At 31.9% G+C, this 26666-nt stretch overlaps 1 protein-coding gene across 1 annotated transcript in view; it reads right to left on the bottom strand.

Moving 5' to 3' along the window:
- Positions 1-5955: 5955 nt before the first annotated feature.
- Positions 5956-26666, bottom strand: part of LOC143256551 (cardioacceleratory peptide receptor-like) — a 55412-nt gene continuing 34701 nt past the window's right edge. Inside the window, exons 5-8 of the mRNA XM_076513911.1 lie at positions 16972-17259; positions 11814-11936; positions 8789-8979; positions 5956-7103 (exon numbers count right to left, since the gene is read on the bottom strand). Of these exons, the coding sequence (XP_076370026.1) occupies positions 7005-7103; positions 8789-8979; positions 11814-11936; positions 16972-17259 (701 nt within the window). The 3' untranslated portion in view covers positions 5956-7004. The remainder of the gene's footprint in view (positions 7104-8788; positions 8980-11813; positions 11937-16971; positions 17260-26666) is intronic.

Raw genomic sequence — 26666 nt, 5'->3', positions numbered from 1 at the left:
AAGGTGAAACACTTGTGAAACACATTAGTAAAATGCAACAAGTGTGTCATAATTTACAGATGAGTAAGGGAAATGAGGAATGAATTAAAACAATGTGAAAACTAAAAAAAAAAAATGTTCTGTCACCAAATGTAAAAAAAAACTTTATAAAATGAGAAAGACGTTAAAATCACTTCTTGTCAAGCACAGTTCTGAAACAATTCTTTTACCGTTGCGCCATCTGTGAGAGGTAATTAGTATATCAAAATGTAAGGTAATGGAAGAGGATTTTATATATTAAAATATTTAACTCAGTCCAGAATTATAGACCACTGTCGAACTCTATTTGTATGTATATATATTCTATTTATATAGTAGGCTATTATTCATTCTTCCTCGATGTTTCATTCGAAACCAATAAAAGAATATAGTGTTTTCTTAACTTTCTACATTTGTGTATATTTATTACCATTTTACGTAAATTGCTGCGTGCGTGTTGTAACAACTGAGCTCTTGATTTCCACTAGTTTTGTGATGCAAATTTTAGCTTCCACAGTCCAATTTAAAATAATTAAAGCTAATGGTTTTATTATCTTCTAATGTAATAAAAAATAGAGTTTGGAGAAGAAATAAAGAAAACATGTCTTTTCAGGGTGTTTATTTTTTTAGGTTGAGCTGTACACACTAATTTACTTACTGATTAGTTTAAATACAGGCCGCATTAAAATCTTCAAAAATAACTTTAACTCTTCGTATAATAGTAAAAACCTTTTACTTCAACCAACGTTTCGGCATTGCAGCTTCATCAAAGCTAGTAATAAAAAAAAAATTAAATTGGTTTTGCACTTATAGCCCTGATAAAGCCACAAGGACGAAACGTTAGCCGATATAATTGTTTTTGCTATGAACTGAGTAACAATGGTGTTTGTTTTTTCTTATCTTTATTACCACATCGTCTAAATCCGCCAAGTGTGCATGTGAAATTCCGAAAACAACACAATAAAAACATATAAGTCATTGAAATATTGTGTTGTTTGTTTATTAACTTGTATATGAAACAGTTTGGACTGAAAAAAATATTTAAAAATTCCTAGGTATTCAATTTACGTACAAACAGTTTTCCTATCTGTAACTAAATATGGAGGCATTCGAGCATGAACCATTTTGTCTGCCTCCACGTGTCTCTCGTGTGTACGCGCATCAGAATAGAAAAGTACTAGATCTATTTAAATTACACGTTTATTTCTTAAAGCCGCTCTAGTGGCACAGCGGTAGGTCTACGGACCTGCAATGCTCGAACTAGTTTTCATCCTCGTTGTAGAAAGAGTACAGATAACTCACTGTATAGCTCTGAGCTTAATTTCAAACAAACATTTCTAAACTAGTACTATACCGCTTGAACTAAGTAAGAGATATCAGCTGACATTTTATTGTGTATGTATAGTTTTAAGGATAAACAACACCACTAACTACGACCGAAAACTGACAGTATTAATAACTTCTTATCCAAGCAGGATATCCACGTACATCAGAACAAGCAGGATATCCATGTACATCAGAACAAGTAGGATATCCACATACACCAGAACTACAGAATAACTCCAGTTATGATTTTAGCTAATTTAATATGTTATTCTTGCTCATAACAATTGGGATATATTAATAATTCAGTTGGATACTCTCACTGTTAGCAACGCTTTCGGCGGTAATCCCAACTTATCAAGTACAACTTAACTTTAACATTCCAGAATATTGATTAATAACTCCCCTCTTTAAGTTAATAGTTGCCATACAATAAAGTTGTTATTGTTGTTCTTGAGCGGGGGTGTGTGTGGGTGGATATTCGTACTAAAACCCCGAATTAAACGTATTGTTGGTGTAAACGTGCTTTATGGCCACTATGAAAAAAACCTACACACTTGATAGACAAAGTCACGGAATAACGTAATTGGCCACTATTCAGTTTTTATATTATGTAACCACACAGTATCGGATATAATTAATAAACTTACTACTATGTTCAGGGTTACTAATGAAGAGTAGAATTCTCCGAAACACGTGCTGAGGAAGGTATAATTTGAACTGGATCTCCTGGAAATGCTGGACTTCAGATATCTTATAATACTCATTATGCTAGTAATAAAATATTCAAAATATTTTATGTTTAAAGTTAAGCAAAAAGTTGCATAATGGGTTATCTACGCTCTTCCCACCACGGGTAACGAAACCCAGTTTCTACAGTTGTAAGTCCGCAGACATCCCGCTGTGCCACTAGGGGGCATTGTTCAGAGACTAAATCAGTTAGCGTACTAATGGTTCACACTTCGCCTTTGTTTATATCTGTTTCCTCTGATTATCGTTGTTAGTTAGAGAAGTTCCATTTATTGATGACCTATGACCTAAAGCCTAAATAAAGGTAAAGATAAAATTAAAATAACTGTTTTCCTTGAAGATGAATATGGACATTGTGAAACTCATAAAGCGACGTATGTTTCTTTCCAACAAATTTAAGTTCAATTCAATGCGTTTTTAGTTTTCAATAATATTAATTGGTTTAAACTTGCAATTTTTATGCCAGTTTCATATATAGTTCGTTTTTTCTTCGTTGTTTTAAGAAAAGAGGTTGTAATGTATTTACAATTTCTATAATAATATTAATATTCATAATATTAACTGCAGAAGGTGTTCTTTTACAATGAAATATTTACATTTACTTCAAACATTTTGTCTATTCTCAGCATATCAAATCTTTATCTTTTATTAAACTACAAATTTTCCTTTTACTTTTGTTTTATTCCTTTGTTTTATAACAACAAGAGATTAAAGACTCGATCTGTGAGACACCTACCGCTATTTTTTGTATGTTTCTGTGAATTTCGCCCAAAGCTACACGAGGAATATATACGCTAGCTATCCCTAAATTAGCAGTGTAAGACTAGAAACTGCTAGTTATCGCTATCCACAGCCAACGAACAGTGGGATTGACAATCACATTAAAGCACCCCCACGGCTTATATAGTGTGACGGGGATTCGAATCCGCGCCCTCAGATTACGTGTCAAGCGCCCTAACCTCCTGGCCATGCTAGACCATTTATTTTTTGTCAGTTCTCGAATAATGGGCAGGTACCAGAGGATTCGAATTTGTTAAAGTAACTCTTCTTCTAAAGGGAGGTGATAAAAATTGTCCCTGTAATTACAGACCAATTAGTCTCACAGCAGTTGAGGCAGACGTTTTGAAAAGTCTATCATAAGGTGGTCTGCAAAGACACTTTACAAAATTTCGAAATTTATTCGATAGTTAGCATGGTTTCACTGAAGGAGAAATTGTGCCTTATGAATTTTTTTGACATTCTTTGAAAAAGATACTGCTCATCTAAATGAGGATAAGGGCCCAGGTTCGGTGTATCTGGATTTTCATAAAGTATTTGACTAAGTGCCATTGTAAAAAATTATCTCTTTAGGTATAGAGCTTACGTTAGTAAATTGGATAGAAGAGTGGATGAAAACAAAAGGTCGTTGGGTCGTTGCAAATGAAGTTCAGTGAAACTAGATTAATGGCCTGATACCATTTAAGATATATAGCTCTGAAAAGTTTTAGTTTTCTTGCAGGATCTTTTAATATAGTTTTTGGTTTTACGTGTTAACAAACTTAAAACAATTATTCACTGACAAACAGAAACGTTGACGCTGGTTTTCTTATAAGGATTTTATTTCGTTTTAATAAAATTATAAACATTATTTTAAAAGATAAGACTGAATTACTTTTACACTATGTCCTGAAATGTTTCTATAAATTATTCAAACTTTAAGTAAATCATAGCAATAAAAGAAGGGTGCCCCTCGCGTTGTTTACTCAAACTGTAAACCAAATGTATTCGTGAAATAAAAATAACAAAAACGTTTATTATAGCTTCATAAACGTGAGGCCCCAGCATGGCCAGGTGGGTTGAGGCGTTCGACTCGTAATCCGAGAGTCACGGGTTCGAATCTCCGTCACACCAAACATGCTCGTCCTTTCAGCTGTGGGGGTGTTACAATGTGACGGTCAATCCCACTATTCGTTGGTAAATGAGTAGCCCAAGAATTGGCGGCGGGTGGTGATGACTAGCTGCCTTCCCTCTAGTCTTAAACTGCTAAATTAGGAACAGCTAGCCTTTGAGTAGCTTTGCGCGAAATTCAAAAACAAAAAAAACAAAAAATTTTGCCTTCAGTAAGTAAAGTACAATTATTTAAGGGCCCTGCATGGCCAAGCGTGTTAAGGCGTGCGACTCGTAATCTGAGGGTCGCGGGTTCGCATCCCGGTCGCGCCAAATATGCTCGTCCTCTCAGCCATGGGGGCGTTATAATGTGACGGTCAATCCCACTATTCGTTGGTAAAAGAGTAGCCCAAGAGTTGGCGGTGGGTGGTAATGACTAGCTGCCTTCCCTCTAGTCTTACACTGCTAAATTAGGGACGGCTAGCACACATAGCTCTCGAATAGTTTTGTGCGAAATTCAAAAAACAAACAAACAAACAATTATTTAAGGTTACTTTTATTAATAATTTATTCAAATGTTTAATATATATATGCATATATTATTTTTATTGTAGAAATTATTTTACATTCTTAACTTAGTATATGGACTAGAAAAAGCCTAAAATATCGTAAGGTGGCCGAACGTCGTGAGATATTGTTGGGATTATAGCCAAAAATATCGCTGATAACTAGGGTATTTATCTAATAAGAGAATTAATTCTAATTATTATAATTAAACACGTAGGAACACTGTATGTAATTAAGTAGTCCCACTATCAGGTTGGTGTTTAGTTTTGCTTTACGAAACTAGCTTACTGTGATCAGAAGGTCATGTCAAGTACTGATAAACAATCTTTTTGTATTTTCCGGAACGAAATAAATTGTCTTGTAGACAAGTTCAGAATGCGCATTACGTTGTAAAAGTACTGACATACACGTTACGTTATAGAAATACCTGGTTTGGTTTGTTTTGAATTTCGCGCAAAGCTACACGAGGGTTATCTGCGTTAGTTGTCCCTAATTTAGCAGTATAAGAGAAGAAGGAAAATAGCTAGTAATCGCCAACTCTGGGGCTACTCTTTTACCAACTAATAGTAGGATTGACCGTCACATTATAATGCTCTCACGGCTGAAAGGGTGAGCATGTTTGGTGTGACAAGGATTCGAACCCGCGACCCTCAGATTACGAGTTGAGTGCCTTAACCGACCTGGCCAGTGCCGGGTCTAGGAACACCTCACAAGAAAGTTTTCATTAAATACGTAACTTTTTTTTGTCTCAACTCAACTAATAAATATATAGTTTAAAATTGAGAGTAATAATTACACACGTATAACAATAAATCTAGTTTTAATAAATTAGAGTTTTACTTAATTACACATTTTGTAGTTTACGTTTTGGTGAAATGCATAATTATGAACATGAATTATTTCGCATGACGAAACTAAGCCTTTTTACCTTTGATTTTTTTCGGAAATTAGAACAACTTTTGTTTAGTGTGTGCCTGTGTATGTATATGTAAAGAAAAGTAATATAATAGTAAAATACATTCCAAGTATTATTCATTTAACTGATACAAATATTATTTCCTAAAACATAATTTTAGAAAGTTAAAAGAACCACATTCTGAAACTTTTGTTTGAACAACGGAAATCACTGAAGAACACTGCAAGTTAAGACTTATGGAAAACATGTGTTAATAACAACAAATATATATCACATCTTTCACACACAGAAAGTATACGAGAAAAAAAAAAATCTTCACTGTCTTTTCTTATTGCTCTTAGAAATAAGTGAGAAATTACAATCATAATAATATTTTTGGTACGTAATTTATTAAAATTGAATGTCCAGTAGTACTGGTTATATGTGTTTCTCCAAATTAGTACTGGTTATATGTGTTTCTCCAAAGTAGTATTGGTTATATTGGTTATATGTGTTTCTCCAAAGTAGTCCAAAGTAGTATTGGTTATATGTGTTTCTCCAAAGTAGTACTGGTTATATGTGTTTCTCCAAAGTAGTACTGGTTATATGTGTTTCTCCAAAGTAGTACTGGTTATACAAACTACTCTCTACTGTCAGCTGATGTTCTTATACTTCATACCGTATATTTTATTTCTGTTTATTAAATATAATAAGCAAAAGTAACTTTAACAGCATTAAACAGCGTTGACTATAGTGTAGAGATAATTAACCTGACCTATTTATAGGTGTTAAGCCTAACACTCTTAATTACTTAAATGCTTTAATTTCACAAATGACGCATTAAAATATTTATTGGGTTCAAATAATTATTAGGTATTAAGAGGAAATATATATAATATTTTGCCCAGCGGCATTGCGGCTCATATAACGGCTGTGAAGTTTGTTTTTGAAGTAAAATATTTTAGCTCATAGCGCCATCGTTTGACCGATTTGAGATCTGATTACAGCCGTGAGTATTAAGGATTCCCTTTTGTTATTTATTGAGATTTTATACGATATCTGACAAAGATGTGTTTAATAAAATACATGAAATATTGATTAGAAAAGCCACATATATCTTTTTGAATGTCTTAAACACATTTATGTTAATAAAGCATTCTAATATTTCTACTAGCTGTTTAATAAATAGTTTAAATCCGAACTCCACAATGGACAACCTGGACCATGCCACAATCCAAAAATTTTGTCTTTACAAGACTTTAAGTTTATTGCTGAACAACTGTCTGTGTGTGTGCGGGGGGTAACTATATTAGTCAGCAATAGCATTTCTCATAATATCAACTCTCCAGTTTCCATCCTGATAACTCTAAGTTTAATTATTTTAATTGTCTGATTGAAACAGCCACGTGAGAAATACTAACCCTAAATTTCCAATTTTACCTTTGGTGCGAAAATATGGTCACTTTTCTCATCTTTATAGGGGTCAAAAATGTCAATTTCATGTTTTAAAAGAAAGGACAATCTCATTGGTTGAGAAACCTTTCCCTCGGTGTCGTCTGAACATCCAATCCCTGATAATGTCCAATCATATGTGAGTTTTGCCACATTGTCTTCTCGAATCGGTCGGGATGGTTGTAAAGAAGTGAACTGATTTCTTGTACCCCTTGTTCACAGTGGAATTATTCTGTAAACAATACAAAAGTACATATTAAATAATTGTATATATGCAAGACACGGAACAGCGTATGATGTTTTAAACAGTTTACGGTGTTACTTAAGAGAATTGATATAAAAAACAATAAAAATGACCATTTCCCGATTTTTGCTTTAGTAAATACCATGAAAAATACACAAGCCTTCCCCAAGGTAGTGTTACCACATGGTATAAATCAGAAGACTTACAAAACAATGGTCAGTCCCCAAGGTAGTGTTACTACATGGTATAAATCAGAAGACTAACAAAACAATGGTCAGTCCCCAAGGTAGTGTTACCACATGGTATAAATCAGAAGACTTACAAAACAATGGTCAGTCCCCAAGGTAGTGGTACTACATGGTATAAATCAGAAGACTAACAAAACAATGGTCAGTCCCAAGGTAGTGTTACCACATGGTATAAATCAGAAGACTTACAAAACAATGGTCAGTCCCCAAGGTAGTGTTACCACATGGTATAAATCAGAAGACTTACAAAACAATGGTCAGTCCCCAAGGTAGTGTTACCACATGATATACATCAGAAGACTTACAAATCAATGGTCAGTCCCCAAGGTAGTGTTACCACATGGTATAAATCAGAAGTCTTACAAAACAATGGTCAGTCCCCAAGGTAGTGTTACCACATGATATACATCAGAAGACTTACAAAACAATGGTCAGTCCCCAAGGTAGTGTTACCACATGATATAAATCAGAAGACTTACAAAACAATGGTCAGTCCCCAAGGTAGTGTTACCACATGATATACATCAGAAGACTTACAAATCAATGGTCAGTCCCCAAGGTAGTGTTACCACATGATATAAATCAGAAGTCTTACAAAACAATGGTCAGTCCCCAAGGTAGTGTTACCACATGATATACATCAGAAGACTTACAAATCAATGGTCAGTCCCCAAGGTAGTGTTACCACATGATATACATCAGAAGACTTACAAATCAATGGTCAGTCCCCAAGGTAGTGTTACCACATGATATAAATCAGAAGACTAACAAAACAATAGTCAGTCTTTTACCAACGTTACTTATCTTTTCAAATTTTGGATGTAAATTTATCCAAACATTTAAAAATATAAATTATTAATCACTGTATAAATAAAGTTATCGAACAGCATTCATTTATATGACAGCATATTCTCCATTTCAAGTTATGATTAAACATGATAAAATAGGAGTTACTGATGCAACTGTTATATTACGTGATAAATAAGAAAACTATTTTAACCTTATTAAAATAAACATAATGGACAGAATAAACAACGACACCTACTTTTTTACACACAAAATACCAGGAAAATTACAAGATAGTAAAATTATGTTAAAATATTAAAAAGTAAGAGTTTGTTATAGACAAGTGGGATTAAGTTAGTTATCAGGTATAACATATTATCTGTGTATTGATATGTTCAGCTTTCACAGTGAAACGAAACTCTACTGCATATTAATACTCTAGCTTGAAAATAAACACACTGAACGCCGTTGAGTTGGTGGCAATTTCAAAGTAGTTAATCGGTTTATGGGCTGATATCCTTACATGCACTGTTTACGATAGCCAATAAGACGTCTACCTCATGCGGGCCAGAACACTTCAGCTTAGTGAAAAATGCAATTCTCTTGTGAATTGAACTCAAATGAAAGCAGGGTACTAACCTCCAGTTTCTTGAAATTCTTGCACGGTCGAGTGGAGAATAAACAGTAAATAATAGGATTGGCGGCGCTGTTCAGGGGAGCTAACGCCTGAATAAACGTTGACACAGCAATTAATGTCTGACTGATGGGGATAAATCCATAGACCTGAAGTAAGTCATATATAAAGTATGGACTCCAGCAAAGTATGAATACTAGAAGAAAAATGATTTGATATCATAAGTGAAGTATTCAGTGTTAACAGTTTCAGTGTTTAGTATTTATGTATTAAGATTAGAATCTACACAGAATACCGATTTTAACTTATGTTAAGATGTGACATGTGATAGAACACATTCTATAGTTTTACAGAAAGAAAGAAGAGACAGTTATCGGTAAAAGATGTGTGAGGTATCATCATATCATAGATAAACCTTTTCATAAAAGTAATACTGTGGTATATGATTTACACGACTGAACTTAGACTGTACTGCTGTGACATATTCAATACAGTATTATCTATTTCACACACACGTGATTGAAATATCCAGTAACTAGCATAAAAAGAACTTTTTAGACTTACATTGTAGTAATCAATGTTTATTTGGTTTTGGTTTCCATAATATAATTCCATGATGGACTGAAAGCAATATTTTTGACTCAAGTTACACTTTATTTGTAAGGTTTTAAGAACAAACTACAAAACAAAACAATGTTTCTATTTTTAGTGATTTACCTTTCATATACCAGGATTATCCATTTTGATACTTACCAAACACTAACACATGCCAGGATTAATAATAACAGTCAGTATTTAGACACGACACGGTGTTCTAACAGTCAGTATGTAAACACGACACGGTGTTCTAACAGTCAGTATGTAGACACGACACGGTGTTCTAACAGTCAGTACTTACCAAACACTATCACATATCAGGATTAAGAATTTTGATACGTACCAAACATTATCACATCCCAAGATTATCCATTTTGATACTTACTAAACACTATCACATCCTAGGATTATCCATTTTGATACTTACTAAACACTATCACATGCCAGGATTAATAATTTTGATACTTACTAAACACTATCACATGCCAGGATTAATAATTTTGATACTTACCAAACACTATCACATCCCAGGATTATCCATTTTTATACTTACCAACACTATCACATGCCAGGATTATCCGCTTTTATACTTATCAAACACTATCACATGCTAGGATTATCCATTTTGATACTTACTAAACACTATCACATCCCAGGATTATCCATTTTGATACTTACTAAACACTATCACATGCCAGGATTAATAATTTTGATACTTACCAAACACTATCACATGCCAGGATTATCCATTTTGATACTTCCCAAACACTATCACATGCTAGGATTATCCGTTTTGATACTTGCCAACACTATCACATGCCAGGATTATCCGTTTTGATACTTACCAACACTATCACATGCCAGCATTATCCATTTTGATACTTACTAAACACTATCACATGCCAGGATTAATAATTTTGATACTTACCAAACACTATCACATGCCAGCATTATCCATTTTGATACTTACTAAACACTATCACATGCTAGAATTATCCGTTTTGATACTTGCCAACACTATCACATGCCAGGATTATCCGTTTTGATACTTACCAACACTATCACATGCCAGCATTATCCATTTTGATACTTACCAAACACTATCACATGCTAGAATTATCCGTTTTGATACTTGCCAACACTATCACATCCCAGGATTATCCATTTTGATACTTACCAAACACTATCACATGCTAGAATTATCCGTTTTGATACTTGCCAACACTATCACATCCCAGGATTATCCATTTTGATACTTACTAAACACTATCACATGCCAGGATTAATAATTTTGATACTTACCAAACACTATCACATACCAGGTCTATACATTTTCATACTTACCAAACACTATCACATACCAGGACTATACATTTTCATACTTACCAAACACTATCACATACCAGGACTATACATTTTCATACTTACCAAACACTATCACATACCAGGACTATACATTTTCATACTTACCAAACACTATCACATACCAGGACTATACATTTTCATACTTACCAAACACTATCACATACCAGGACTATACATTTTCATACTTACCAAACACTATCACATACCAGGACTATACATTTTCATACTTACCAAACACTATCACATACCAGGACTATACATTTTCATACTTACCAAACACTATCACATACCAGGACTATACATTTTCATACTTACCAAACACTATCACATACCAGGACTATACATTTTCATACTTAGTAAACACTATCACATGCCAGGATTAATAATTTTGATACTTACCAAACACTATCACATGCCAGGATTATCCATTTTGATACTTACCAAACACTATCACATGCTAGAATTATCCGTTTTGATAGTTGCCAACACTATCACATGCCAGGATTATCCGTTTTGATACTTACCAACACTATCACATGCCAGCATTATCCATTTTGATACTTACCAAACACTATCACATCCCAGGATTATCCATTTTGATACTTACTAAACACTATCACATGCCAGGATTAATAATTTTGATACTTACCAAACACTATCACATCCCAGGATTATCCATTTTTATACTTACCAAACACTATCACATGCTAGGACTATCCGTTTTGATACTTACCAACACTATCACATGCCATGATTATCCGTTTTGATACTTTCCAAACACTATCACATACCAGGACTATACATTTTCATACTTACCAAACACTATCACATGCTAGGATTATCTATTTTAATACTTTCCAAACACTATCACATACCAGGACTATACATTTTCATACTTACCAAACACTATCACATGCTAGGATTATCTATTTTAATACTTTCCAAACACTATCACATACCAGGTCTATACATTTTCATACTTACCAAACACTATCACATACCAGGACTATACATTTTCATAATTACCAAACACTATCACATGCCAGGACTATACATTTTCACACTTACCAAACACTATCACAAGGGTCATCTTTACAGACTTTATTTTAGCCTTTGGAATTATTCCTCTAGAACTCGCTCTTCTGTTGTCATTATCGCTGTCAATGGAAGCCTTATGTCGGACTCTGCTATCTATTTTAATAAACGACACCAAGCTTAACTCCTGTTACTTTTGTATGGTAACACAACAGATCATAAAAAAGAAGTCCGTATTGTATCATAGAGCCTGCTACTTTAGGGCACGTTATCGTAGCGTAACGTTTGTGTAGGTTCAAATGCTGGATTATTAGGTTTACGTCTAAGTACATGTATATAGAACACATACATTTTGATTACTAAAATGTTTTTATCACTATACAGTGAAACAAAATTCTACAAATAAAATGTATCAGATCTGATGTCATTTTAAGAGTATAAATTCATCAAATTGATTATAGTACGCACATATCTTTAACATATCTCTCTTATTAGATTACATCCTTTTATAACATCTCTCTCTTATTAGATTACATCCTTTGTTAACACATCTGTCTTATTAGATTACATCCTTCTTTAACACTTCTGTCTTATTAGATTACATCCTTCTTTAACATCTCTGTCTTATTAGATTACATCCTTCTTTAACACTTGTGTCTTATTAAATTACATCCTTCTTTAACATCTCTGTCTTATTAGATTACATCCTTTTATAACATCTCTCTCTTATTAGATTACATCCTTTTATGACATCTCTCTCTTATTAGATTACATCCTTTGTTAACACATCTGTCTTATTAGATTACATCCTTCTTTAACACTTCTGTCTTATTAGATTACATCCTTCTTTAACATCTCTGTCTTATTAGATTACATCCTTCTTTAACATCTCTGTCTTATTAGATTACATCCTTCTTTAACACTTCTGTCTTATTAAATTACATCCTTCTTTAACACTTCTGTCTTATTAAATTACATCCTTCTTTAACATCTCTGTCTTATTATATTATATCCGTCTTTAACATCTCTGTCTTATTAGATTACATCCTTCTTTAACATCTCTGTCTTATTAGATTACATCCTTCCTTGACATCTCTGTAATGTTTCTAGAATACATTATCACTGTGTAATGTCTCTAGAATACATAATGACTGTGTAATGTCTCTAGAATACATTATGACTGTGTTATGTCTCGAGAACACATTATGACTGTGTAATGTTTCTAGAATACATTATCACTGTGTAATGTCTCTAGAATACATAATGACTGTGTAATGTCTCTAAAATACATTATGACTGTGTAATGTCTCTAGAATACATTATGACTGTGTAATGTCTCTAGAATACATTATGACTGTGTAATGTCTCTAGAATACATTATGACTGTGTAATGTCTCTAGAACACGTTATGACTGTGTTATGTCTCTAGAATTCATTATGACTGTGTAATGTCTCTAGAATACATTATGACTGTGTAATGTCTCTAGAATACATTATGACTGTGTAATGTCTCGAGAACACATTATGACTGTGTAATGTTTCTAGAATACATTATCACTGTGTAATGTCTCTAGAATACATAATGACTGTGTAATGTCTCTAAAATACATTATGACTGTGTAATGTCTCTAGAATACATTATGACTGTGTAATGTCTCTAGAATACATTATGACTGTGTAATGTCTCTAGAATACATTATGACTGTGTAATGTCTCTAGAACACGTTATGACTGTGTTATGTCTCTAGAATTCATTATGACTGTGTAATGTCTCTAGAATACATTATGACTGTGTAATGTCTCTAGAATACATTATGACTGTGTAATGTCTCTAGAACACGTTATGACTGTGTTATGTCTCTAGAATTCATTATGACTGTGTAATGTCTCTAGAATACATTATGACTGTGTAATGTCTCTAGAACACATTATGACTGTGTGATGTCTCAAGAAAACATTATGACTGTGTAATGTCTCTAGAATACATTATGACTGTGTAATGTCTCTAGAATATATTATGACTGTGTAATGTCTCTAGAATACATTATGACTGTGTAATGTCTCTAGAATACATTATGACTGTGTAATGTCTCTAGAACAGGTTATGACTGTGTTATGTCTCTAGAATTCATTATGACTGTGTAATATCTCTAGAATACATTATGACTGTGTTATGTCTCTAGAATTCATTAGGACTGTGTAATGTCTCTAGAATTCATTATGACTGTGTAATATCTCTAGAATACATTATGACTGTGTTATGTCTCTAGAATTCATTAGGACTGTGTAATGTCTCTAGAATTCATTATGACTGTGTAATGTCTCTAGAATACATTATGACTGTGTTATGTCTCTAGAATACATTATGACTGTGTAATGTCTCTAGAATTCATTATGACTGTGTAATATCTCTAGAATACATTATGACTGTGTAATGTCTCTAGAATACATTATGACTGTGTAATATCTCTAGAATTCATTATGACTGTGTAATGTCTCTAGAATACATTATGACTGTGTAATGTCTCTAGAATTCATTATGACTGTGTAATATCTCTAGAATACATTATGACTGTGTAATGTCTCTAGAATACATTATGACTGTGTAATGTCTCTAGAATTCATTATGACTGTGTAATATCTCTAGAATACATTATGACTGTGTTATGTCTCTAGAATTCATTAGGACTGTGTAATGTCTCTAGAATTCATTATGACTGTGTAATGTCTCTAGAATTCATTATGACTGTGTAATATCTCTAGAATACATCATGACTGTGTAATGTCTCTAGAATACATTATGACTGTGTAATGTCTCTAGAATTCATTATGACTGTGTAATATCTCTAGAATACATTATGACTGTGTTATGTCTCTAGAATTCATTAGGACTGTGTAATGTCTCTAGAATTCATTATGACTGTGCAATATCTCTAGAATACATTATGACTGTGTTATGTCTCTAGAATTCATTAGGACTGTGTAATATCTCTAGAATACATTATGACTGTGTAATGTCTCTAGAATTCATTATGACTGTGTAATGTCTCTAGAATACATTATGACTGTGTTATGTCTCTAGAATACATTATGACTGTGTAATGTCTCTAGAATTCATTATGACTGTGTAATATCTCTAGAATACATTATGACTGTGTAATGTCTCTAGAATTCATTATGACTGTGTAATGTCTCTAGAATACATTATGACTGTGTTATGTCTCTAGAATACATTATGACTGTGTAATGTCTCTAGAATTCATTATGACTGTGTAATATCTCTAGAATACATTATGACTGTGTAATGTCTCTAGAATTCATTATGACTGTGTAATGTCTCTAGAATACATTATGACTGTGTTATGTCTCTAGAATACATTATGACTGTGTAATATCTCTAGAATACATTATGACTGTGTAATGTCTCTAGAATACATTATGACTGTGTTATGTCTCTAGAATACATTATGACTGTGTAATGTCTCTAGAATTCATTATGACTGTGTAATGTCTCTAGAATACATTATGACTGTGTTATGTCTCTAGAATACATTATGACTGTGTAATGTCTCTAGAATTCATTATGACTGTGTAATATCTCTAGAATACATTATGACTGTGTTATGTCTCTAGAATACATTATGACTGTGTAATGTCTCTAGAATTCATTATGACTGTGTAATGTCTCTAGAATACATTATGACTGTGTAATGTCTCTAGAACACATTATGACTGTGTGATGTCACAAGAAAACATTATGACTGTGTAATGTCTCTAGAATACATTATGACTGTGTAATGTCTCTAGAATATATTATGACTGTGTAATGTCTCTAGAATACATTATGACTGTGTAATGTCTCTAGAATACATTATGACTGTGTAATGTCTCTAGAACAGGTTATGACTGTGTTATGTCTCTAGAATTCATTATGACTGTGTAATATCTCTAGAATACATTATGACTGTGTTATGTCTCTAGAATTCATTAGGACTGTGTAATGTCTCTAGAATTCATTATGACTGTGTAATATCTCTAGAATACATTATGACTGTGTTATGTCTCTAGAATTCATTAGGACTGTGTAATGTCTCTAGAATTCATTATGACTGTGTAATGTCTCTAGAATTCATTAGGACTGTGTAATGTCTCTAGAATTCATTATGACTGTGTAATGTCTCTAGAATACATTATGACTGTGTAATGTCTCTAGAATTCATTATGACTGTGTAATATCTCTAGAATACATTATGACTGTGTAATGTCTCTAGAATTCATTATGACTGTGTAATATCTCTAGAATACATTATGACTGTGTAATGTCTCTAGAATTCATTATGACTGTGTAATGTCTCTAGAATTCATTAGGACTGTGTAATGTCTCTAGAATACATTATGACTGTGTAATGTCTCTAGAATTCATTATGACTGTGTAATGTCTCTAGAACAGGTTATGACTGTGTTATGTCTCGAGAACACATTATGACTGTGTAATGTCTCTAGAACAGGTTATGACTGTGTTATGTCTCGAGAACACATTATGACTGTGTAATGTCTCTAGAATACATTATGACTGTGTAATGTCTCTAGAATGCATTATGACTGTGTAATGTCTCTAGAATACATTATGACTGTGTAATATCTCTAGAATACATTATGACTGTGTAATGTCTCTAGAATACATTATGACTGTGTAATGTCTCTAGAATTCATTATGACTGTGTAATATCTCTAGAATTCATTATGACTGTGTAATATCTCTAGATTCTTTAGGTTATTATACTTCTCTTTAATTCCTTTGTACCTAATTAAACCATAACATCTTTAACGTATTTTCCTTCCCTACATTTGCAACACTTCTTTATAAACCGTGTCCCTCCCTTAAATTACAACGTGTATTTTAAAACCGCTATTAACCATTGGATTACACCACCTATTTAAATGCTCCCATCACTCACTAGTTTGCAACATCCCTCTTGCTATCACACCTTATGTTACTCATCTGTACTGCCTCTGTTTTACATCAGGTTCTAGAACTAATCTTGTGTTATTTACTCAAAAATACATCAACTTGTTTGGTGGAAATTTGAGATAAATTATATGACTATTTCAATAAAAAAATAATCCATAGTAACATCTTCAATACATTTACAATGCTGTTTAATCTACTTGTATAAATAGACCTGTTAACCTTTGGAGAGAACAGAATTGTTCTGGATCTTTGGATATCCCATAGCCTTGCCCTTAGTCCAGATAGTATACACGATCACAGTGTTACAAGTAGAGATAATCAGGGCAGGAATAAAGAATAGAGACATCGCTACCAGCATCAGATAAGTCTTCCACTGCCACGGGCTGAGGTCAATCCAACATTGCACACGGCCTTTAACTAACAAGTCTTCGTTCAGAAATATCGCTGGGATAGAGGTTAGTACGCTTAAACCCCAAGCTAACACTACGAGAATTCTTGCTCGTTTCCCTGTTATAGAAAGAACAAATGGATTGGTAAGTGTAAAGTTTTATAGAAACCACTGAAAGTATGTGAGAAGATGGCTACACGACTAGAAAAATAATGCCATCTGTGAACCGACTGTTCAACAAAGTTATAAACAAGTAAAAATACGAAAATGAGACCATGGAAAGATGAAAACAGACTGTTTTGTGGAAGGCTTAAATTCGTTTATTGAAAATGCAAAAGTGTAGGTGTTTTTACTTTTATCTTAATATTATTTATTATGATATCCAGGAAAGACAGTAATAATTTACTCTGTACTAAATCTAGAACCTGCTTGAATATAAAATATAAAAAATGGTATTAAAAGAATAAAATCTGAAATTTTAAATATAACTTATGTATTCTTATAATATCAACACACACATATATATATATGTATATCCTAACTTCAATTCTCCTTTAACGGTGTGATTGTTTAATTTGTGATTTCGTGCAAAGCTACTCTTGGGTTACATTTGCTAGCTCTTTATAATTTAGTAGTGATGGACTACTGAAGGCGGAAAATCAACAATGCCCCTTGCCGATCCTTGAACTACTCTCTTACCAAGGAAAAGTGGGCTTGACCATACTGTTATAACGCTCTAAGGGTTAAAGAATAACTATATTTGATGACAGAATCTGAACACGCAATAAGTGAGTTGTATGTTTAGAGCTCCTAACCAGTAGGCCATCCGAGGCTGCTCAGCTAACTTATGCCTTTGTTTAAGAATCTTAGTAAATGGTCAACTGGTTTTGACCCGGCAAGAGAAAATACAAAAATAATAATACTCAGAGGTAAATTATTGTATCATTACAACTAGGTAATCAGACAGGATATCCCTATTTTACTTTTATCCTCTGACAACACTAGTTGAAGTAGTAGAAAACTATTAGACTAACCTGAACTGAATGTGGGGGCTTAAAGATAATAGTAACATAGTAATCTACCGTAGGGTATAGTTGTTATATAGTAATCTCCGTAGGGTATAGTTGTTATATAGTAATCTACCGTAGGGTATAGTTGTTATATAGTAATCTCCGTAGGGTATAGTTGTTATATAATAATCTCCGTAGGGTATAGTTGTTATATAGTAATCTACCGTAGGGTATAGTTGTTATATAGTAATCTCCGTAGGGTATAGTTGTTATATAGTAATCTCCGTAGGGTATAATTGTTATATAGTAATCTACCGTAGGGTATAGTTGTTATATAGTAATCTCCGTAGGGTATAGTTGTTATATAGTAATCTCCGTAGGGATAAGTTGTTATATAGTAATCTCCGTAGAGATAAGTTGTTATATAGTAATCTACCGTAGGGTATAGTTGTTATATAGTAATCTCCGTAGGGTATAGTTGTTATATAATAATCTCCGTAGGGACAAGTTGTTATATAGTAATCTACCGAAAGGTATAGTTCTTATATAGTAATCTACCGTAGAGTATAGTTGTTACATAGTAATCTACCGTGGGGTATAGTTGTTATATAGTAATCTACTGTAAGGTATAGTTGGTATATATTAACCTACTGTATAGTATAGTTGTTATACAGTAATCTTCCATAGGGTATAACTGTTATATATAGTAATAGTATAGTTGTTATATAGTAATATACCTTAGGATATAGTTGTTATATAGTAATCTACCGCAAAATATAGTTATTACTAAGTAACCTACCGCAGAGTATAGTTGTTACATAGTAATCTACCGTGGGGTATAGTTGTTATATAGTAATCTACTGTAGAGTATAGTTGTTATAGAGAAATCTTCCGCAGAATATAGTTGTTATATAGAAATCTACCGTAAGATATAATTGTTATATTGTAATCTACTGTAGAGTATAGTGGTTATTCAGTAATCTACCGTAGGGTATAGTTGTTATATAGTAATCTACCGTAAAGTATAGTTGTTATATAGTAATCTACCTCAAAGTATAGTTGTTGTATAGTAATCTACCGTAGGATATAGTTGTTATATAGTAATCTACCGTAGTGTATAGTTGTTATATAGTAATCTACCGTAGAGTATAGTTGTTATATAGTAATCTACCGTAGAGTATAGTTGTTACTGAGTGATCTACCGTTGAGTATACTTTTTATATAGTAATCTACAGTAAGATATACTTGTTATATAGTAATCTACAGCAGAATATAGTTATTACTAAGTAAACTACCGCAGAGTATACTTTTTATATAGTAATCTACAGTAAGATATACTAGTTATATAGTAATCTACAGCAGAATATAGTTATTACTAAGTAAACTACCGCAGAGTATAGTTGTTATATAGTAATCTACCGCAGAGTATAGTTGTTATATAGTAATAAACTGTAGAGTATAAATGTTATACAGTAATCTACCGTAGGGTATAGTTGTTATATTGTAATATACTGTAGTGTATAGTTGTTATATTGTAATCTACCGTAGAGTATAGTTGTTCCTGAGTAATCTAAAGTTGGGTATAGTTTTTATATAGTAATCTACCGTAGCATATAGTTGTTATATTGTAATCTACTGTAGAGTATAGTTGTTATATAGTAATCTACCGCAAAGTATAGTTGTTATTTAGTAATCTACCGCAAATTATAGTTGTTATATAGTAATCTACCGCAAATTATAGTTCTTATATAGTAATCTACCGTAAGGTATGGTTGTTATATAGTAATCTACCGTAGGGTATAGTTGTTATATTGTAATCTCAGGTAGAGTATAGTTGTTATACAGTAATCTACCGTAGTGTATATTTGTTATATAGTAATCTAGCGTAGGGTATACTTTTATATTATAATCTACTGTAGAGTATAGTTCTTATATAGTAATCTACCGTAGTGAATAGTTGTTATATAGCAATCTACCGTAGAGTATAGTTGTTATATATTAATCTACTGTAGAGTATCGTTGTTATATAGTAATCTACCGCAGAGTGTAGTTGTTATATAGCAATCTACCGTAAGGTATAGTTGTTATATAGTAATCTACCGTAGAGTATAGATGTTATACAGTAATCTACTGTTGGGTATAGTTGTTATATATAGTAATCTACGGTAGATTATAGTTTTAATATAGTAATATACCATATGTTATAGTTGTTATACAGTAATCTACAGTAGGGTATAGTTGTTATATAGTAATCTACCGTAGGGTATAGTTGTTACATTGTAATCTACTGTAGAGTATAGTTGTTATATAGTAATCTACCGTTGGGTATAGTTGTTATATATAGTAATCTACCGTAGAATATAGTATTTATATAGTAATATACCATACGGTATAGTTGTCATATAGTAATCTACCGTAGGGTATAGTTGTTGCGTAGTATCTACTGAAGAGTATAGTTGTTGCGTAGTATCTACTGAAGAGTATAGTTGTTATATAGTAATCTACTGTAGTGTATAGTTTTTATATTGTAATCTACCGTAGAGTATAATTTTTACTGAGTAATCTACCGTTGGGTATAGTTTTTATATAGTAATCTACCGCAAAATATATTTGTTATATAGTAATCTACCGCAGAGTATAGTTGTTATATAGTAATCTACTATAGAGTGTAGTTGTTATATAGTAATCTATCGCAGAGTATAGTTGTTATATAGTAATCTACCGCAGAGTATAGTTGTTATATAGTAATGTATCGTAGGGTATAGTTTTTATATAGTAATCAAGTGTATAGTATAGATGTTATACAGTAATCTACCGTAGGGTATAGTTTTTATATCGTAACCTACTGTAGAGTATAGTTGTTATATAGTAATCTACCATAGTGTATAGTTGTTATATAGTAATCTACCGTAGAGTATAGTTGTTACTGAGTAATCTACCGTTTGGTATAGCTTTTATATAGTAATATACCGTAGGATATAGTTGTTATATAGTAGTCTCCTATAGAGTATAGTTGTTATATAGTAATATACCGTAGGATATAGTTGTTATATAGTAGTCTCCTATAGAGTATAGTTGTTATATGGTAATCTACCGTAAGGTATAGTTGTTATATAGTAATCTACCGTAGGATATAGTTGTTATATTGTAATCTCATGTAGAGTATAGTTGTTATACAGTAATCTACCGTAGGGTATATTTGTTATATAGTAAACTAGCGTAGGGTATAGTTTTATATTGTAATCTACTGTAGAGTATAGTTGTTATATAGTAATCTACCGTAGTGAATAGTTGTTATATAGTAATCTACCGTAGAGTATAGTTGTTATATAGTAATCTACCGTAGGGTATAGTTGTTATATTGTAATCTACTGTAGAGTATAGTTGTTATACAGTAACCTACTGTTCGGTATCGTTGTTATATATAGTAATCTACGGTAGATTATAGTTTTTATGTAGTAATATACCACATGTTATAGTTGTTATACAGTAATCTACCGTAGGGTATAGTTGTTATATAGTAATCTACCGTAGGGTATAGTTGTTACATTGTAATCTACTGTACAGTATAGTTGTTATATAGTAATCTACCGTAGTGTATAGTTGGTATATAGTAATCTACCGTAGAGTATAGTTGTTATGTAGTAGTCTGCCGAATTGTATAGTAGTTATATAGTAATCTCCCGTAGTGTATAGTTGTTATATAGTAATCTACCGTAAGTTATAGTTCTTATATAGTAACCTACTGTATAGTATAGTTGTTATACAGTAATCTTCCATAGGGTATAACTGTTAAACATAGTAATAGTATAGTTGTTATATAGTAATCTACCTTAGGGTATAGTTGTTATATAGTAATCTACCGCAGAATATAGTTATTACTAAGTAACCTACCGCAGAGTATAATTGTTACATAGTAATCTACCGTGAGGAAAAGTTCTTATATTGTAATCTACTGTAGAGTATAGTTTTTATAGAGAAATCTTCCGCAGAGTATAGTTGTTATATCAAAATCTACCGTAGGGTATAGTTGTTACTGAGTAATCTCCTGTTGGGTATAGATTGAATATAGTAATCTACCGTAGAATATAGTTGTTATTTAGTAACCTATCGTAGGGTATAGTTGTTATATAGTGATCTACCGCAGAATATAGTTATTACTAAGTAACGTACCGCAGAGTATAGTTGTTACATAGTAATCTTCCTGAAGGATATCGTTGTTATATAGTAATATACCGTTGGGTATAGTTTTTATATAGTAATCTACCGTATGGTATAGTTGTTATATAGTAATCTACCGCAGAATATAGTTATTACTATGTAAACTACCGCAGAGTATAGTTGTTAGATATTAATCTACCGTATGGTATAGTTCTTACATAGTAATCTACCGTGGGGTATAGTTGTTATATAGTAATCTACTGTAGAGTATAGTTGTTATAGAGAAATCTTCCGCAGAATATAGTTGTTATATGGAAATCTACCGTAGGATATAGTTGTTATATAGAAATCTACCGTAAGATATAATTGTTATATTGTAATCTACTGTAGAGTATAGTGGTTATTCAGTAATCTACCGTAGGGTATAGTTGTTATATAGTAATCTACCGTAAAGTATAGTTGTTATATAGTAATCTACCTCAAAGTATAGTTGTTGTATAGTAATCTACCGTAGGATATAGTTGTTATATAGTAATCTACCTCAAAGTATAGTTGTTGTATAGTAATCTACCGTAGGATATAGTTGTTATATAGTAATCTACCGTAGTGTATAGTTGTTATATAGTAATCTACCGTAGAGTATAGTTGTTATATAGTAATCTACCGTAGAGTATAGTTGTTACTGAGTGATCTACCGTTGAGTATACTTTTTATATAGTAATCTACAGTAAGATATACTTGTTATATAGTAATCTACAGCAGAATATAGTTATTACTAAGTAAACTACCGCAGAGTATAGTTGTTATATAGTAATCTACCGCAGAGTATAGTTGTTATATAGTAATAAACTGTAGAGTATAAATGTTATACAGTAATCTACCGTAGGGTATAGTTGTTATATTGTAATCTACTGTAGTGTATAGTTGTTATATTGTAATCTACCGTAGAGTATAGTTGTTCCTGAGTAATCTATAGTTGGGTATAGTTTTTATATAGTAATCTACCGTAGGATATAGTTGTTATATTGTAATCTACTGTAGAGTATAGTTGTTATATAGTAATCTACCGCAAAGTATAGTTGTTATTTAGTAATCTACCGCAAATTATAGTTGTTATATAGTAATCTACCGCAAATTATAGTTGTTATATAGTAATCTACCGTAAGGTATGGTTGTTATATAGTAATCTACCGTAGGGTATAGTTGTTATATTGTAATCTCAGGTAGAGTATAGTTGTTATATAGCAATCTACCGTAAAAGTATAGTTGTTATATATTAATCTACTGTAGAGTATCGTTGTTATATAGTAATCTACCGCAGAGTGTAGTTGTTATATAGCAATCTATCGTAAGGTATAGTTGTTATATAGTAATCTACCGTAGAGTATAGTTGTTATATAGTAATCTACTGTAGAGTATAGATGTTATACAGTAATCTACTGTTGGGTATAGTTGTTATATATAGTAATCTACGGTAGATTATAGTTTTAATATAGTAATATACCATATGTTATAGTTGTTATACAGTAATCTACAGTAGGGTATAACTGTTAAACATAGTAATAGTATAGTTGTTATATAGTAATCTACCTTAGGGTATAGTTGTTATATAGTAATCTACTGTAGAGTATAGTTGTTATATAGTAATCTACCGTTGGGTATAGTTGTTATATATAGTAATCTACCGTAGAATATAGTATTTATATAGTAATATACCATACGGTATAGTTGTCATATAGTAATCTACCGTAGGGTATAGTTGTTGCGTAGTATCTACTGAAGAGTATAGTTGTTATATAGTAATCTACTGTAGTGTATAGTTTTTATATTGTAATCTACCGTAGAGTATAATTTTTACTGAGTAATCTACCGTTGGGTATAGTTGGTATATAGTAATCTACCGTAGAGTATAGTTGTTATGTAGTAGTCTGCCGTATTGTATAGTAGTTATAGAGTAATCTCCCGTAGTGTATAGTTGTTATATAGTAATCTACCGTAAGTTATAGTTCTTATATAGTAACCTACTGTATAGTATAGTTGTTATACAGTAATCTTCCATAGGGTATAACTGTTAAACATAGTAATAGTATAGTTGTTATATAGTAATCTACCTTAGGGTATAGTTGTTATATAGTAATCTACCGCAGAATATAGTTATTACTAAGTAACCTACCGCAGAGTATAATTGTTACATAGTAATCTACCGTGGGGAAAAGTTCTTATATTGTAATCTACTGTAGAGTATAGTTTTTATAGAGTAATCTTCCGCAGAGTATAGTTGTTATATCAAAATCTACCGTAGGGTATAGTTGTTACTGAGTAATCTCCTGTTGGGTATAGATTGAATATAGTAATCTACCGTAGAATATAGTTGTTATTTAGTAACCTATCGTAGGGTATAGTTGTTATATAGTGATCTACCGCAGAATATAGTTATTACTAAGTAACGTACCGCAGAGTATAGTTGTTACATAGTAATCTACCTGAAGGATATCGTTGTTATATAGTAATATACCGTTGGGTATAGTTTTTATATAGTAATCTACCGTATGGTATAGTTGTTATATAGTAATCTACCGCAGAATATAGTTATTACTATGTAAACTACCGCAGAGTATAGTTGTTACATATTAATCTACCGTATGGTATAGTTCTTACATAGTAATCTACCGTGGGGTATAGTTGTTATATAGTAATCTACTGTAGAGTATAGTTGTTATAGAGAAATCTACCGTAGGATATAGTTGTTATATAGAAATCTACCGTAAGATATAATTGTTATATTGTAATCTACTGTAGAGTATAGTGGTTATTCAGTAATCTACCGTAGGGTATAGTTGTTATATAGTAATCTACCGTAAAGTATAGTTGTTATATAGTAATCTACCTCAAAGTATAGTTGTTGTATAGTAATCTACCGTAGGATATAGTTGTTATATAGTAATCTACCTCAAAGTATAGTTGTTGTATAGTAATCTACCGTAGGATATAGTTGTTATATAGTAATCTACCGTAGTGTATAGTTGTTATATAGTAATCTACCGTAGAGTATAGTTGTTATATAGTAATCTACCGTAGAGTATAGTTGTTACTGAGTGATCTACCGTTGAGTATACTTTTTATATAGTAATCTACAGTAAGATATACTTGTTATATAGTAATCTACAGCAGAATATAGTTATTACTAAGTAAACTACCGCAGAGTATAGTTGTTATATAGTAATCTACCGCAAAGTATAGTTGTTATATAGTAATAAACTGTAGAGTATAAATGTTATACAGTAATCTACCGTAGGGTATAGTTGTTATATTGTAATCTACTGTAGTGTATAGTTGTTATATTGTAATCTACCGTAGAGTATAGTTGTTCCTGAGTAATCTATAGTTGGGTATAGTTTTTATATAGTAATCTACCGTAGGATATAGTTGTTATATTGTAATCTACTGTAGAGTATAGTTGTTATATAGTAATCTACCGCAAAGTATAGTTGTTATTTAGTAATCTACCGCAAATTATAGTTGTTATATAGTAATCTACCGCAAATTATAGTTGTTATATAGTAATCTACCGTAAGGTATGGTTGTTATATAGTAATCTACCGTAGGGTATAGTTGTTATATTGTAATCTCAGGTAGAGTATAGTTGTTATATAGCAATCTACCGTAAAGTATAGTTGTTATATATTAATCTACTGTAGAGTATCGTTGTTATATAGTAATCTACCGCAGAGTGTAGTTGTTATATAGCAATCTATCGTAAGGTATAGTTGTTATATAGTAATCTACCGTAGAGTATAGTTGTTATATAGTAATCTACTGTAGAGTATAGATGTTATACAGTAATCTACTGTTGGGTATAGTTGTTATATATAGTAATCTACGGTAGATTATAGTTTTAATATAGTAATATACCATATGTTATAGTTGTTATACAGTAATCTACAGTAGGGTATAACTGTTAAACATAGTAATAGTATAGTTGTTATATAGTAATCTACCTTAGGGTATAGTTGTTATATAGTAATCTACTGTAGAGTATAGTTGTTATATAGTAATCTACCGTTGGGTATAGTTGTTATATATAGTAATCTACCGTAGAATATAGTATTTATATAGTAATATACCATACGGTATAGTTGTCATATAGTAATCTACCGTAGGGTATAGTTGTTGCGTAGTATCTACTGAAGAGTATAGTTGTTGCGTAGTATCTACTGAAGAGTATAGTTGTTATATAGTAATCTACTGTAGTGTATAGTTTTTATATTGTAATCTACCGTAGAGTATAATTTTTACTGAGTAATCTACCGTTGGGTATAGTTTTTATATAGTAATCTACCGTAGAGTATAGTTGT

The sequence above is a fragment of the Tachypleus tridentatus genome, chromosome 7 (genome assembly GCF_004210375.1).
Source record: "Tachypleus tridentatus isolate NWPU-2018 chromosome 7, ASM421037v1, whole genome shotgun sequence".
Taxonomy (NCBI): domain Eukaryota; kingdom Metazoa; phylum Arthropoda; class Merostomata; order Xiphosura; family Limulidae; genus Tachypleus; species Tachypleus tridentatus.
This window is presented reverse-complemented; position numbering and strand designations above follow the sequence as displayed.